This window comes from Neovison vison, chromosome 6 (genome assembly GCF_020171115.1).
Source record: "Neovison vison isolate M4711 chromosome 6, ASM_NN_V1, whole genome shotgun sequence".
NCBI classification, from domain to species: Eukaryota; Metazoa; Chordata; class Mammalia; order Carnivora; family Mustelidae; genus Neogale; species Neogale vison.
The window spans coordinates 205209968-205226772 of NC_058096.1; the positions used below are offsets into that span (position 1 = coordinate 205209968).

Genomic DNA, 16805 nt, shown 5'->3' on the forward strand with positions numbered 1-16805 from the left:
CGGCTTACACTGCCCTTTGGGTTCCGGGGAGGCGCTTGGGCCAGGCCAAAGCTCAGGAGAAGACCGTGCCGGATAAGGCCAATCCTGACCCGGGTCAGGCCCCGCCCCCCCGACTTTGCCAAGGTTGCGCGCCCCGCCCCTCCCCAGAGTGCCGCAGGCGGCCGCGAGCTGCGGACTACATTTCCCACAATGCACCACGGGGCGGGCAGGGCTGGGTCGAGCGGCTGGAGCCTGGCCTCCGCCACGAGAGGCCGGCGAGGGCTGTCTTCCTGGGCCGGCGGCCGGGAGAGGGGTGGTGGGAGGGGGCGGTGGCCCACGCAGTGGCCATGTCTGCGTCTGTAGGGGGCCGTGGCCCCGCGAACCTGCGCCCTCAGTCCAGGTCCGGCCGGGCACCCGTGCTCTCCCGGGGGTCTGGCAGAGTGCAGTGACCGGCAATCTCTGTGCGTCCAGGGCCCCCCGGAGAAACAGGTGAGTACGACTGCCAACCCACGTGGCCTGGGGGTACTGAGAGACTGGAGACCTGTCATCCTTGGAGCGAGGGGCTTGAAGAGAGGGCGCCCCTGCTGCCTATGCTGCCATTTGCGGTAGGAGGTCTTGGTCTCTTTGGGGTGCCTTAGCCGGTTGGCCCCCAGGTGGAGAATACAAAAGGCGAGGACCAGAATCCTTCCTTTGGCTGGGAGGGCAAAGTCCTGAAGGGACCAGTAGCTGGGTAGGACCCACCCCCCAAGGCACTCGCATCTCCTCACCCCCACCCTGTAAAGTCCTCTCGAAGATCGGTAGAGGTGACTGTGGGGTGAGCGGGGAAGCTCCTGGAAGTGTCCTGAGGCTTTGGACTTTGCCCTCAACGGTGCCCTGGCTCAGATAATACATCTGCCCTTTGTGCTGGGACAGCAACCCTTTCTGGGTTCCAGTTTGCTGGGGGAGGGTGAGCAGCAGCCTTTGTCAGAGAGGGGAGTGGCCACCAGCAGTGACAAGTACCAGGCCATGCTCTCAGCATGGAGTAGGCATCCTGCTGAAACAGCTACAGCACAGCCTCACCAGGGCCCTGTCTGCCATGCATCCATGCATCCTGGCACCACCCTCCCATCTGGAGTCCACTCCCAAAGGGGTCAAGGAGAACAGAACACTATCTAAGCAGGAAGAGGGAGCAACAGTGGTAGGCAGTGAGTAGGGAGGGGCTCTCGAAGGCTCCACCTGCTCCAGGGCAAGCACACCAGAAGGGCTGATGGAGCTGGCCTGTTTGATGACTTTGCTTGTAGGCACAGAAGAGCACTTCTAGGGAAAGTAGCATGCTCTTGGGACTCCTAGAGAGGCTGCCTGAGAAGGGGCCTCAAGGATACATATGGGACTGGTTCCAAAAGACCGCTCTTGCTTAACGGCTTCAGGCCCAGCCTCCCAGGAGCTTCAGTCATGCAGGTCATGGCTCCTGTGGGACCTGGGGTGGAGTTTGCTGTGAGTCACTCACCCTCCCTGCCTAGTTTCCAGCGTAAGTGTCCAGAGAACTGTTTGCTTCATCAAGACTTCTGGCTGGATCCCCAGACTGGCCTTGGAGATGCGGAGGTGCTACATGATTTCAGGTAGCAGGGGAACTATTATAAAGGAAAGCCACTGCTAGCCCCAGCCAGCTGACCCTGTCCTCACTCCATGCATGTACCATGCTAGGTACTACTCAGTCATATAGGGCTCAGTCACCTGAAGCCCTCAAGGGATCAGTGGGTAGTGGGCCCCCAGGACATTGGGTAAGTTGCTGTAGACCTTGTTTGGGTCTTTGACCCAAAGGTGCAAGGCACAGAGCAGGGGCATGTGGCATACCAAAGAGTTCTACTTGGGAGAGTCTCCCAGGAGCAGCCAAAAACCAATGGTCTGTTTCTACAATGTCAGTCCCAATAAAGAGCCAGTAAGCCTGGAGGAACTCCCAGTCCTAGGTCCACAGACATCTCTTTGGCTGGATGTCACAGGGGCTCACTTCAGGCCAGAGCCTACCTGGCTTCATGAGGTCAGAATCATGTTTTCCCAGGCCAGTTCACTCAGGTCCTGGCTCAGGGTGAGCCAGCTCTCAAAGGACTGATTTATGGAGCAGAAACCACTGGATCTGTGTGTAAGTGCAGCTACATATGGTCTGAATGCTGAGTAAAAATAATCGTGGTGTGAGTGTACAAGTCCCTAGTCTGTGCCAGGTAACCAAATTATATGGATTATCTCATTTAATCCTCCCACGACCCAGTGAATCAGTACTATCGTTATCCCCATTTTATAGATAAGAAAACTAAGGACTTATAAAACCAAACCAGGTTTATCCAGGAATATTCTTCTTGAGCACTTGAGTACTACCCAACACAAGTCTTCTCCGCAGGCAGGGGTCTGAGACTGCATTATAACCAGGTGTTTCTTTGAGGATCTTTCACCTTTTCCCTCCCGAAGTTACTTATCTGGAAATTGTTGATTAAACTCCTCCTGTGCATGGAGCTAACATACTGAACTTTGTGGCAGGTCACAGGGTGACCTTCAATGTAGAAGAATGAAGCAGGGCAAGAGGAGTGAGAATCAGGGCTATTGTAGGAGGAAGGCCTCTCTGGAAGGTGACACTTGACAACAACCTGAAGGAAGTGAGAGAGTGGGTCATGTCAATATCTAGCCCAAACAGTGGAATAGGTAAGGTGGAGGCCAGAGGCAGGGAGATGTGGTCCAGGCAGAAAGCTCAACAAGGCCAAAGTTCTGAAGTGAAGAAGTGCCCAGGATTTACATTTACATTATCCTGAAGGAAATCCATGAGATTAGTGTGGCTGGGCTGAAGTAGAGCGAGTGGGGGAAGGGATAAGATGAAGTTAAAGAAGTATTGGGGGGGGGTAGATAGAGTAGGGCCTTGTGCACCACTGTGAGGAAACTGGCTTTGTGAGCAGAGGAATTACACGACCTGACTTCTTTTGATTTCAAGAGGATCACTCTGAGTGCTGTGCAAGGGACAGACTGTGCAGGGACAAAGGCAGAAGTGGGGAGACTGGTTGCGACACTCCTGGAGAGAGAATGATAGCCTGGACCAGTGTGGTAGTGGTGGCAGTGATGAGCAGTGGTCAGATTCAGGATACGGGCATTTCCCATTTAGCATCAGTAATCTACGAAAGTTGGACATTATATCTGGAATCCCTAACTTAGTGTCTGTTTCCCATTATTTTATTTATTTATTTTTTAAAAGATTTTATCCATTCATTTGACAGAGATCACAAGTAGGCAGAGAGGCAGGCAGAGAGAGAGGAAGGGAAGCAGGCTCCCTGCGGAGCAGAGAGTCCTAGAGTGGGGCTCGATCCCAGGACCTCATGACCCGAGCCAAAGGCAGAGGCTTTAACCCACTGAGCCACCCAGGTGCCCCATGTTTCTCATTATTTTAAATGGGGAAGAGTATAATGCTTCCCTCATCAAACCCAAATCCCTAATTTTCTTTTTTTTTTTTTAATTTTCTTTTTTTTTAATTTTTAATTTTTTATTAACATATAATGTATTAATAGCGCCAGGGGTACAGGTCTGTGGATCACAGCACTCACCATAGCACATAAATCCCTAATTTTCTAAAATGGTACTAAATCACAGGAAAAATATATACCCAATATATGCCCAGTAAGGTATAGTGTTAGGATATGAAACGCTTAAAGCATTTCCTGATCACGGCCTCTTTCAGTTCCTGCAACAGCCACTATGCAAGTAAGCCCCTTTTGTTGCCACTCAGTGACTTCCTATCTGATTTGGAATATAATTTGAGGCTTTATGCATATTACTTTGATTAAATATGGATCAAGTTCTGATGATATAAAAATGCATTTTTTTATATAAACATAAGCTGAATCAATATAGGGTTATTGTATTAGTTATCTTTTTCTGTATAACAAATTACCCCAAAAACTTAGCAGCTTAATCCAACAATTCATATTTATTATCTCATGCAATTGCTGCGGGGATTTGAGAGGAATTTGGGTGCAGCTTAGCTCGATGGTTTGGGCTCTGGTTCTCTCATGACGTTGCAGTCATCTGAAGGCCTCACTGGGGCTAGATGATTTGCTTCCAGGATTGCTCACTCATGTGACTGGCACATTTGATCCTGGTTGTTTGCAGGTTTCAGTTTCTTGCCATGAGTTTCTCTTCGTAGGGCTGCTCAAGTGTCCTCGCAACATGGCTAGTGACTTTACCTGAAGAAAGTGAGCCAAGACAGAAAGGCAGCAGCCATAATATCCTTTATGACCTAGCCTCAGAAACCACACGTCGTCATTTCCATATTATCCTTTTGGTTCCATAGATCAGTCCTGCTCGGTGTGGGAGGAGAGTACACAAAGGCATGAGTGGCAGGAGTTGAGGATCACTGGGGGCCATCATGAGGGCTGGCTACCACAGCTGGGTATTAAAAACTAAAAGGAATTCTAAGGGGAAAATATTAATGAGAGAGACATTTTGCTGGGTGCACCTGTATTCTGAAGTGCAGGTGACAGGATTTGCTAATGGTTTGGTATATGAGGTGTGAGGAAAAGAGATGACTCCAAGATCTTTTGCTGAATAACGGAAAGGATGACATCTTTCACTGAGTTGGAGAAAACTTTGGAAGGAATAAGATCTTAAGAGGATGATCAGGAGTTCAGTAAGACATCCAAGGGCAAACATCAAGTAGACAGTTAAATTTGTGTGTGCCTCGGGGCACCTGGGTGGCTCAGTGGGTTAAGGCTCTGCCTTCGGCTCAGGTCATGATTTCAGGGTCCTGAGATGGAGCTCTGCATGGGGCTCTCTGCTCAGCAGGGAGCCTACTTCTCCCTGTCTCTCTGCCTGCCTCTCTGCCTACTTGTGATCTCTCTGTCAAATAAATGGATGAAATCTTTAAAAAAAAAAAAAAAGTGTGCCTTTAGAAGTTGGAAGAGAGATTGGTGCTGGAAATAAAAACTGGAATCATTAATGTATCAGTGGAATTTAAAACCATGACACTGAATAAGATCACCAGTAGATTGAATGAGGACAGGGAAGGGCTCTAAGGACTGAAATCTGGGTCCCCTAACTGTAAGAAGAACTGCAAAAAGGAGTTAGAAGAAATGGTCCATGAGGTAGGAGAAGAACCAAGGAAATAGAGTGGTACACCAGAAGCCAAGAAGAAAAAAAAAGTTTCAGAAGAGAGGAACTGATCAAGAGTATCCATTGCTGCTACTGAGTGAAGTGAGATGATCCTGAGGTCAACTGGTAACCTTGATGGGAGCAGTGTTACTAGAGTAATGGAGGCACAAGTCTAGTTGGAATGGCTTCAAGAGTGAGTGGGAGAAGTGGAGAGGCTGTGGCATTATGTGGATTACCAGAAATCCACATCTCCCTGTCCCTCTGGCTGCACGACTAGTTCTGGCTCATCTGGGTTTTGAAGTGTTCCAACCCTGTCTTCCACTGCCCAGTGATATGGGAAAGGGATGTATTGCAATGGCAGAACTATGAGACAGAAGTAACTTGGATTCCTGAATCACTGCTTGGAAGGGAGCTGAATTACTACCACACTCATGGTAGATTTTTGTGTGAACGAAAAATAAGCCTTAATGTGTAAAGCCTCTGCCATTTTGGCATTCATTGGTTACACAGCATAACCTAGCCCACCTGACTAATTAAACTCCAAGTACTATTTACTATTTTGAGGTTGGTTTGTTTTATAAAGGGCAGCAAAAAAAAAAAAAAAAAAGAAAAGAAAAAGAAAAAAGGGGGTGGAACCTACAGGGAGATTTGGTTTAATTTTTAATTGAAATGAGGCAGACATAAAGTTCACAAATCGTAAGTACAGCTCAGTGAATTATAATGGAGTGAACACACCCCAGGGAAGGTGTTTTGAAAGTGGACGAAGCGTCAGCATATTGGCGATAGATAGGGGAGAAGGGGAAACCAATGATTTGGGAGAGAGGGACAGCAGCTGAAGCCAAGTGCTTGTGTTTGCACGGCAAGAGGAACTGGAGTGGGGGAGTTTGTCCCCAGTGGGGCATGGACAGATCATCTTCAGTGAGGAGGAGGAAGGCAGCATCTGGCAGGTGAGGCGAGGGGGTGGTGGGAATCTTGGACGTTCTCTATTGCTGACTTCTGTTTCCTCAGCGGTATCACGGAGAGTGCTGAGTGAGCCTGGGAGAAGCAGGTGAGGGAAGTTTGAGAAGAGAGAGGGTGTGAACTTCTTGTCTAGTGGAGTGGGAAAGTGACACAGAAATGTGCTAGTTTAAAGCAATGGTTCTGGATCTTCTCCGTGGAAGGAAGCACACAGCAATCCAGGTTTCCATCCAGGGAGCCAGGTCCAGAAGCCCTGGCCACAACCCTGGGGCTGTCAGTAGCAGCTTGCCCTCTGCCTGGACTCGGACAGACGCACCTCTCTGGGGTCACTCTCTCTTCATGTAGCAGTGGCTTTTAGGGTAGCTTGTGAAAGAATGGTCTCCAGGTTTCTCATGTGGCCTCTGTCTTCTTGCGGGAGACCTAGGCGTGCCCTCCTTACTTAGCACCCACACTAAGCTGGGCTCTGCGATGTTACAGTGGCTATTTTTGCCTGGTTGGGAATTTTCTGTTGCTCTCCATCTCTGCCTCTGAGCAGACCTTTCTTTCCTTTTTTTTTTTTTTTTTAAGATTTTATTTATTTATTTGACAGACAGAGATCACAAGTAGGCAGAGAGGCAGGCAGAGAGAGAGAGAAGAGTAGGAAGCAGGCTCCCCCCTGAGCAGAGAGCCCAATGCGGGGCTCGATCCCAGGACCCTGGGATTACGACCTGAGCCTAAGGCAGAGAGGCCTTAACGCATTGAGCCACACAGACGCCCCTGAGCAAACCTTTTTGAATAGGTTGCTGTTGAGGGCAAGTAGCCTCTTAGTTATTCTGGCCCTTTGTCAGATGAGGTGGCACAGGGTGGCCCTCTGGGCTCTGACTCATGCTGGGAACCATCACTCTTTTTTTTTTTTTTTTTAAAAGATTTTATTTATTTATTTGACAGAGAGAGATCACAAGTAGACAGAGAGGCAGGCAGAGAGAGAGAGATAGAGGGAAGCAGGCTCCCTGCTGAGCAGAAAGCCCGATGCGGGACTCGATCCCAGGACCCTGAGATCATGACCTGAGCTGAAGGCAGCGGCTTAACCCACTGAGCCACCCAGGCGCCCCGGGAACCATCACTCTTGATTGTCCTGATAGACAGGATTAGTGGCCTAGACAATCCCCAAAGGTGTTTCTCCTGAATGAAGTTTCTTTGCTCCAACTCTGTGTGGGGTGATGCTGTGGGCCAGCGGTGGTGCCCAGCCTTCCCTTGTTCTGCAGTGCTCCGGGTTCAGTGCAGGAGTGGCCACTGGGCTGCCCTGTCTGTTTTGCACATTGAACTTCTACAAAAGGCTCATTTGAAAAAAGGATTCCATTGCTTCCAACAAAGATGACCCCCCCCCCGCAAAAAAAGGAGCTTGAAAGTCAGTTCTTTGTGTACATACAGGAGTTCCCTGATAAGAGCTCTGGTGGGATGGGGGATGCATGACCTCTCTGTGGGGCTCATGCTGGTCTTTGCTGCCCTTCTAGCTTACCCAGCCAGATTTCTCTTAATGGAAGGGTGTGTGCCTCAGATAGAGCCCCTCCCCTGGGAATGTATATTGCCTGCCAAGTGAAGGCCTTTCAGCTTGCCATTCAGGGACCCAAGGGGTGACTCCAAGTGAGCCATCCAACTTTGTTATCCCTGCGATCCACTCCTAGCCACCTCCACCTGGCCCAAAGGCTAGCAGAACTGGGAGATCAAGCTGAGTCTGTCCTGGCCATCAGACTGGCACTGAGAACCATCATGTCTCTAGTTGTTTGTAATTGGTAAGGTGAGCCCCGGTGCCAAATTCAGAAAGTACAACAGTGCATTCAGAAAAAAAGCCAGCTCGAAGACAAGCCTGTTTGCTCTTTCTTTGCAAATGCCGAAATATCCAGAAAGCAGTATTGGTCAATCTAGTTTTGAATGGGGAAATGTTCGTGGTAGGATGTGCACTGAAAGATAGCAGGATACGGAATTGTTTCAATTCCCAGCTCCCAGCTTCCTCCCTGTTGTGACATCAGGCAAGGCATCTAAACTCTCCCAGCCTCGGTCCTTGAACTATAAAGCTAGCTTGAGACAGGAGCACCTGCCCCAGGGCAGAGTGATTAGGTGTGGATAACTGTCCAGTGACCTTCTCAGCATGCTGCTGTGGCACTCAATAAATGTTAGCTGCTGTTACCAGTTTGTAAAAAAAAAAAAAAAAAAAAAAAAAAATTTACCTTTTATGTACATTTAAAAAAACTGGGAGGAAATACACCAGAATGCAAACAGTGAAAGATCCTGAAAGGTGGGAGAATGATGACATTTCTTTCTTCAGACCTTGTTGTATTTTCCAAGTTTTCTACAATGAGTAGGTACAATGAATTCTTTCTTTTCTATTTAGAAAAAGAACAACATAGCTTCATTTTCTAGAGGGGACTACTCAGAACCCGTTCCGCAGAGGTTTGAGCTTGTTGGGTCCTAGTGAGGGATGCTTTCCTCTACTTACCACTATTAATTATGCCAGTGACCCCTGCCAACAGCACCTTCCCCCTTCCCCTCCATGACACCTTTGTTTGCCCCACAGGCGAGCCCAAGGGATGGCTGCTGACATGCAGAGGAAGAGAAGCAGCGGATGCCCTGATGGCACATTGGCTCCTTCTGATGGGCAGAATATGGAGAGAGCTGAGAGCCCCACACCAGGACTGGCTCAGGGAATGGAGCCAGGTATGGGCAGGGTGTGCAGCTCCCGGAAGCTAACCTCAAGAGCAGCCTCCAGGGCCACTGGGATTCCCAACCAGGCTTTCACTCCCACTCATTCATGTGTTTGTTCAGTCACTCCTGGGCTATTGGTCAGGTGCTAGGGATACTGTAGGGAGCCAGGCTCCGTCCAGCTGTGTCTGGCCTTCCTCTCCACATAATGCTGGGCTCCTCACCCTGTGCTGTCTGGCTGCTAGCACAGGTCCTCCTCCTGTTCCCTGGGTCTACAGTGTACCTTCCTGGCTCCTTCTCCCTCCCTCAGCTCTCAGCTTAAATGTCACCTCCTCACGAGTCAGGCCTGCCTGCTCTGACCATGCTCTATACAGGATACTCATTATTTTGTAATTTTATATGTTTATGTACATATTGCACGTCTCTCATTCCCAAGATTGTGAGCTCTTTGAGCACAGAGTGGTTGTACCCCCAATACCTACTACAGTACCAAACTCCTCATAGATACTCAAAATATATCTGTTGTATTATTATGTCAAAAAAAAAATCAGTAAAGGGGGACTGGCATGGTCCCTGCCTTAGGGGAGCCACAGCCTAGTAGGGCCATTGCACTGGAGTGGGTTAGGAACTGTGGCCTGAGCAGGGTCAGGGAGACTTCTCACAGGGAGAGAATCTCTGAATGCAGGAGGTGTTCCAGGCCCTGGGCAAGGGGCTAGGTGTAGAGCAGTGAACAGCCAGGTTCCTGCCCCTCAGGAGGAGCCCCACTGCAGCTTGGGAGAAGGATAACAACTGACAAGTAGCACAAGAGAAATCAAGGAGGGAGATGTGATAGTGTGCCGAGGGTGGGAATTTGGGTAAGGAGGTAACTAGGGTGTTCGCTGAGAGCTGAAGTGTGACAAGGAGCCGGCCATATGAGGAGGTGGGAGTGCCTTCCAGGCAGAGGGAACAGCAGGTGCAGAAGCCCTGAGGTGGGCAGGGGCTTGTTGAAGGTGTCCAGAGAGCAGGTGGATGAAGGTCCGTGTGAGTGGAATGGGTAAGGACCGGGAGGTGAGAGTGAGAGAAGCAGGCAGGTACCAGCCGCCCCCGCAGCCAGGAACGGTTGGGGTCTTATTCCCAGTGAGATGGGAGGAGACTGGTGGGCTCTCAGTTGCAGGGAGGCATAACTCACGGCAGGCAGTAGCAGCAGGGAACAGCCACTTGTCTCGCTGGGACAGGCAGTAAGGCTAAAGTGCCATACTGGGCACCTCACTCGCTGGGAAGGTGGTCTGCCAGCGGCTACCGCTCTAAGCACCAGTGCTTTTGGCCGGCAGGTGCCGGGCAGGAGGGTGCCATGTTCGTCCATGCCCGTTCCTACGAGGACCTGACGGAGTCGGAGGATGGGGCAGCTTCTGGGGACAGCCCTAAGGAGGGTGCTGGGGGTCCCCCACCACTGCCTGCAGACATGCGCCAGATCAGCCAGGACTTCAGTGAGCTGAGCACCCAGCTGACGGGTGTGGCCCGAGACCTGCAGGAGGAGATGCTGCCAGGAAGCTCTGAGGACTGGCCAGAGTCTTCTGGGGCAGTTGGGCGGCCAGCCCCAGAACCCCCCAGGGAGGGCGCAGGCGAGGGGGATGAGGAGGAGGCTGCTGAGGCATGGCGACTGCACCAGAAGCACGTCTTTGTGCTGAGCGAGGCGGGGAAGCCCGTGTACTCCCGCTATGGGTCAGAGGAGGCACTTTCCAGCACCATGGGTGTCATGGTGGCCCTGGTGTCCTTCCTGGAGGCAGACAAGAATGCCATTCGTTCTATCCACGCAGGTGAGCCACCTGGAAAGGGGGGCAGGGAGGGCTCCCCCGGCCAGGGTTAATTCATAGCAGGTTTTAGACCCCCAGGGACTAGAGAGGGCTGGGATGTACTATGTGAGGAGGTCCAAGGGCCATCCCTCTGCCTCACTGGGCTTCAATATTGTCACCTGAACACGGATAGCAACGCTCACTGCCTGATAGGGCTATTGTGAGGGCCAAAGGTGGCTCTGACATGGGCTTCGCCCCTGGAGAGAACCCGAAGTCTGGGGAAGTGACCAAAAAGCCCCAGGTCCCAAGCCGCACCCATTTAAAAGCTCTTGCCATTTAACACAAGCCTGTTTTTTCCAAAGTGCTCACAGCATTTTGGCTGGTGCCAGTCTGTGAACCAAGTGGCAGGGACAGACCTGGAGTCCTCAGGGAAAGGGGTCCTCGGGCTGCCAGTTTTACCTCCATTATCCTTAAGTCCCTACTATGCACAGCGCTCTTAGGGAGGGTGGGGAGGACGTAGAAGGCGACAAGCTGTGTAGGAAGCCAGGGCTCCGAGGGAGCTGGGCAAGGCCAATCCAGGAAGGCTTCCCGGAGAAGCTGACCCCCCCTCCCTCCACCTTCAGATGGCTACAAGGTAGTATTCGTGCGCCGGAGCCCACTGGTGCTGGTGGCCGTGGCGCGCACGCGGCAGTCGGCGCAGGAACTGGCGCAGGAGCTGCTCTACATCTACTATCAGATCCTGAGCCTTCTTACGGGCGCGCAACTGAGCCACATCTTCCAGCAGAAGCAGAACTACGACCTGCGGCGCCTGCTGTCGGGCTCGGAGCGCATCACCGACAACCTGCTGCAGCTCATGGCGCGAGACCCCAGCTTCCTCATGGGGGCGGCGCGCTGCCTGCCCCTGGCGGCAGCCGTGCGCGACGCGGTGAGTGCCAGCCTGCAGCAGGCGCGCGCCCGCAGCCTCGTCTTCTCCATCCTGCTGGCGCGCAACCAGCTGGTGGCGCTAGTGCGCCGCAAGGACCAGTTCCTGCACCCCATCGACCTGCACCTGCTCTTCAACCTCATAAGTTCCTCCTCGTCCTTCCGTGAGGGCGAGGCCTGGACGCCTGTGTGCCTGCCCAAGTTTAATGCAGCCGGCTTCTTCCACGCGCACATCTCTTACCTGGAGCCTGACACCGATCTCTGCCTGCTGCTCGTCTCCACCGACCGGGAGGACTTCTTTGCAGTATCTGACTGCCGCCGCCGCTTTCAGGAGCGCCTGCGGAAGCGGGGAGCCCACCTGGCGCTGCGGGAGGCCCTGCGCACGCCCTACTACAGCGTTGCTCAAGTGGGCATCCCCGACCTGCGTCACTTCCTCTATAAGTCAAAGAGCTCAGGACTCTTTACCAGGTGAGGGAGGGCCTTGGGGACATTGCTTGAGGGAGATGGGTGGGGTTGCTGGGGGAGAAGGATTGGTCCTGAGCCCTGATGCCCTCCTGAAGCTGACAGCCCCTCTGGGAATGGACTGACATGTTGGGCCTGCTTCCCTCTTACATCAGGGACCCAGCCTCCCTATCCCTCTGCTCCTAGTGGGCATACCTTTCTCCGCTTTGTTACCCATAAAGCCCTGAAATGCCCAATACACCCAGGGAAGGAAGCTGGAACCCAGGTCTCCTGGATCCCCTGCCCTGGAGCAAGTCTGCCTTAGGGATCATTTTAGTCCCATCCCGGATACACAAAACTCCTCCTCCAACGGAGGGGCTGGGGCTGGATGTGGCAATGTCTCTTCTCCCATTACCCCTTTTTGGGTCCCCAGCTCACTTTTCCTCCAGTTCAGACCTGTCCCTCTGTCTTGGACACCTAAACTCAGATTGGCTTCTCTAAAGGAAGGTCACTAAAGATGCCATGAACTTGGGGGAGGGGAAAGAGCAGGGCTCTAGTCTGGGTGGGCGCAGCCCTGGGCTGGAGAGTCTTCTGTGATAGGGAGGCAATGCTCTATCCTGGGAGACCATTTGGAGGGTAGGACACGTGGCAGAGTCCCCCTGGCTAGGAATAGTTGTTTCTGGGTCTCCAGAGAAGGCACTGGAAGTGATTTCTTTGTGAACCTACTCCCCCATCTCCAGCCCTGAGATTGAGGCCCCGTACACCAGTGAAGAGGAACAGGAGCGGCTGCTGGGCCTCTACCAGTACCTGCACAGCCGAGCCCACAATGCCTCCCGCCCACTCAAGACCATCTACTACACAGGCCCCAATGAGAACCTCCTGGCCTGGGTAAGGTGGCCCTGGGCTGGGCTGGGCTTCATCAGGAATCCTGGGTAGGGGGCTTGAGGGCTACCTAACCTCGATGACTACCCTGTGCCCCCTCCTCCAGGTGACAGGTGCCTTTGAGCTCTACATGTGCTACAGCCCCCTGGGCACCAAGGCATCGGCCGTCAGTGCCATCCATAAGCTGATGCGCTGGATCCGCAAGGAAGAAGACCGCCTCTTCATCCTCACACCCCTCACCTACTGATGGGAACGTGTGTGGGTTCAGTGCTCTTCGGCACACTGGGCCACGGAAGCCACGGGAGCCTCCATGCAGGGTCAGCCTCTCTTGCCCAGGCAGCAGGCAGGGACTGTGGGTTGGTGCGTGCATTAAAGTGCTTTGGGGAAGACACTCATTGGGCCTTGTCACTGGTCCCTTCACTCACCCACTCTCACTCTCATACAGATACTGAATCCTCCCTAGCCTCTGCCCGTGCTCCCCCATGCACAGAGACACCTGCACATTTGAGTCCCTCTCCTTGCTCCCTTGCACAGCCTCAAGCCACAGGCCTTCGCGTCGAAACTGGGGCTGGGGCTCTTTGCCTTCAGCTGAAGTCTTGCCACACATGAAGAGTTCTCTAGCACCTCACTGGCCTTGCACCCACGCCCCACCCCAACACTCAGTCGAGCCCTTGGTGCCTCCCCTCTCATACCTGGGGGGCCCCCAGGCACATACCAGTGGTGTGCCCCCAAAGGACCAGTCCTACACCCTGGGAGCTGGGGCTCTGCTCAATAGGCTGCTGTTGTTCAGCAGTAGCTGAACTGAGTAAGAAACAGATGGTCAACTAGGGAGGGTCTTGGTGGGATGGTCCAGTGTTCAGCACAGACCTCACATTCAGAGTTTGGCCTCACCGTAGCTCTAGGCCTCTGGGGAAATTGTCCCAGTTTGAAGGGCTAGCCATCTCTGCATCTGTACTTCCAGCCAGTACATGGCTCCAGGAGTGAGCTGGAGAAGACCCAGCTGGGGCGGGGTGATCCCTGCCCTAGGAAGGGCAGATGCCAGTGGGCACACTGGGTCCTCTTTGGCCACCCTGTATTCTGGCGTGACCCAGCCCATGGGTGTCACTGTGAACATCCCTGGAGGCTCAGCAGTGAAGGCCCAGCCCTGTTCACTGTATCCCAGACCACTGGGCAGAGCCCAAGGCACAGCTCAGAAAGCTTCTTCCTTGCTGCTGGCAGCAGGGGGCGGAGGCAGGGAGTGCTTTCCCAGTTCTGCCACAATTTAACCATCTCATTGGTTAGGGGAGCAAAAGACCTAGGAAATGTTTATGGGAGAAAAGTGTCCACTGAATATGGTCTTCAGACAGTAGAGTGAATTCCCCTCATGCAGTCTCTGAGAGCTGTGCTAAAACCAACCCATGCCAGAGAAAAAACTGTGTGGATAGCATGGGCCAAGGGTACACTGCAGTGGTTCAACTGTCCCAGGAAATGGCAGCGCAGTCTCTGCCCTTCGCCCCATCCTGGGTCATATTAGAATGGGTATGGCCGCAAGCCACCTGCCCTGACCCCAGAGTCCTTGGGGAATAGCCACAGGTTTGGTGGTGCTGCTCACCTTGCACATGTGCCCTGGGTCTCTTTTCTGCCTGTTCCTGCTTCTGTTTCTCCCCTTGATCCTGGCCAGCGCACCAAACCACTGCCTCTGGGGCTAGGGTGATGCCATGACTGCCGTTGGCATTCTTCTGGTCAGTGATCCACCCCTAGGTACCCCTGTTGGCTGCTGTGATCCTCGTAGGGCTTTTAGCTCCTCTGCAGTTCAGCATCTATCCTGGGTGGGTATGGGAAGGGGTAGTCACAGATGAGTGTGTGTACCCACAACAGGAGGTCCCTGAAGTGTGGGGTTTATCTGGGGATCAAGGAAGGGATAGCAGGCACACAGGGAAGGTGTTCCCAGTGGAGGAACCAGCATGTGCAAAGTGAAGGACCTGGTAAAGAACCTGGTATTACTGGTGGACAGTGAAGTCGGAGGACTTTTCAAGGCCTATGGTTCTCGAACTCCAGGCAAAAGTCTGGCAATGGGGAGCCATGAGTGTTTTAAAGCTGCAGAATGATATGATCATACCGTGGTGAGAAAGATTCCCCTGCTGACACTCAGATGATCTCTTCGGGTTGGAGGAAAAGGCCAGCACTAGTTCTTGGGAGTCGTGTTCACAGGGGTGTGAGAGCCCAAAATGGGAAAAGAGGGCACTCCTTCGAGGTCACAGATGCCAGGGCAGTTGGACAGGTCTAAGCCAAATATGGGCCAGGCCTTATGAGTTCAGCTTGGGGGAGCACGCATACCTAGCACAGACTTCCCCTGCATGGTTTGCCTGCCCCCTCCTGCACAGCGAGCAGTTGAGGAAGGAGGAAGGGGCGCTACTGTGGATGCTTGCTGTCAAGGACGAGGGTTGCCCAGGAAGGAATGCAGGCCTGGGGGCAGCCAACATCTTGGCCACACGGTGGCAGCAAAGGATTAACTGTTGACTGCTGTACCCCAAACCTTAAAACAGGTGGCTAGGGTGATCAAGGAGGGCCCTGAAATCTTCTCCCAACCCACAGAAGTCCTCCGAATGTTCTGAGGCAGGATGGGGGTCCAAGAAACTGTCTCAGCGCCAGCAGAGAATGTTTCATTTCAGTTTTGCTGTGCATGACTATCTTTAGGCATGTTGACTGTGAAACACAGGAACTGTGCCATGATTTTTTTATGGGTATTTATTCATTTCCGGGCCAATTCTGGTTAGAGAAGGGAGTGCCTTTTACATTGCCCGAGGCTTGGAATCCTCCCAACACTGGGTGTGGCTGCCCACTCCTGCTGTTCCTTCTCTCCACCAGGTGCTCATTGAACTCCAGCCTCCGGCTGGGGGGGGGGGGGAGTCCAGCACTAGGAATCAGGAAAAGGGGGAGTCAGATATCCAGAGTCAACTGTGCTGGGGTGGGTATAGCACAGGATCTGTGGGGCCCACGAAATGGTTCTGGCATTGCCAGGATCAGGAGGGCTTCCTGGAGGAGGTGCCATCTAATTTTCAAGAGGAGGAAAGGAAAAAGTTGCTCCTGGAAGGTGGGACAAGGAGTATGGTCTGGATGGGGGAGTACAGGAGATACAGCTCCAAAAGTCAGGCTGAATGAATCTGCTGGGCTGAAAGCTCCTCTCTTCCCTACCCCTCTTACCTTCCAAAGCCCTCAGACCCAGAGTTCACAGATCCCTCGGACCTCGGCCTAAGCCCACCATATGCAGGTTAGAGGTCCCCTATCAAAGCCCATGTTTCCCCCATATCAGGGAGCACTGGAGCACAGTCAGCAAAGAAGGTGACCATTAAGTTTTGTTATCCCCATGCTGCAACTTCTGCCTACAGAGGCAGCAGTGGAAGTACCAGAGCTAGGGTTGGGCCTCCACATAAGCCGGCTCTCCTCTGACTCTGATGTCCAGCCCACAGGATAGGCCCCAACTCATAACTCCTACCGCCTTGGGCAGGTAGGGTACAACTCTCTCCTCTGACACCATCCCATCACTGACATCCCAGGGCACGCACAAGAATAATGGCTCCTGGCCACAGAGAGTAGCAGTACCTCTGGGTGGTTCCATGTCTCCCCTCTGGTCTTCCACACATTCTTGTCCTCTCAGGGGCGCTCAAGCCCTGTTCAGGAAGAGTCTGAGTGTGTTGCTCCTGGTGACAGGGGAAGAAATAAGCCAGGTGGTCTCAAACCCTCACTGGTGCTGAGCCCCGATCCCTCCTCACTTCAGCCTAGTCGGTCTTGGTGGGGGCGGGAAAGGGACAGCTCAGGTCTCCTTACCTCTCTCCAGGCCACTCCACGCACACCACCCACACGTCACTGAGAAAAACACGCCCGAGAAGTGTAGGTGACAGGGCTGTGAGGGCCTGGAAAGTCGGCTTGGCTGAGAGGCTGCCTAGTCCAGGCCTTCGACAGGCCCCGCCCACAGCTCCGCCCCCACACTCTGGCCCCGCCCGCCCCGCCCAGCGCCCTGGGACCTACTTTGCTCTAAGCCTCGGCTTGGAGCCGCAGAGGGGGTGGCAGGTGAGGCGGCCTCTCTGTTCT

General features: G+C 53.1%; 1 protein-coding gene and 1 long non-coding RNA gene across 2 annotated transcripts; one reads left to right on the forward strand and one right to left on the reverse strand.

The window, feature by feature from the left end:
• The first annotated feature begins 249 nt into the window (after positions 1 to 249).
• MON1A (MON1 homolog A, secretory trafficking associated) lies at positions 250 to 13129 on the forward strand. The gene is made up of 6 exons (XM_044253538.1): positions 250 to 468; positions 8594 to 8733; positions 10029 to 10514; positions 11114 to 11879; positions 12593 to 12740; positions 12841 to 13129. The coding sequence occupies exons 2-6, from the start codon at positions 8607 to 8609 to the stop codon at positions 12979 to 12981; spliced, it is 1668 nt and encodes a 555-aa protein (XP_044109473.1). The 5' UTR covers positions 250 to 468; positions 8594 to 8606; the 3' UTR covers positions 12982 to 13129.
• Positions 13130 to 15443: 2314 nt separating this feature from the next.
• LOC122909414 lies at positions 15444 to 16671 on the reverse strand. The gene is made up of 3 exons (XR_006385134.1): positions 16542 to 16671; positions 16317 to 16414; positions 15444 to 15630 (listed from the first exon to the last, which is right to left on the reverse strand). It is a non-coding gene; the product is annotated as an uncharacterized LOC122909414 (long non-coding RNA).
• Between the last annotated feature and the right edge of the window lie 134 nt (positions 16672 to 16805).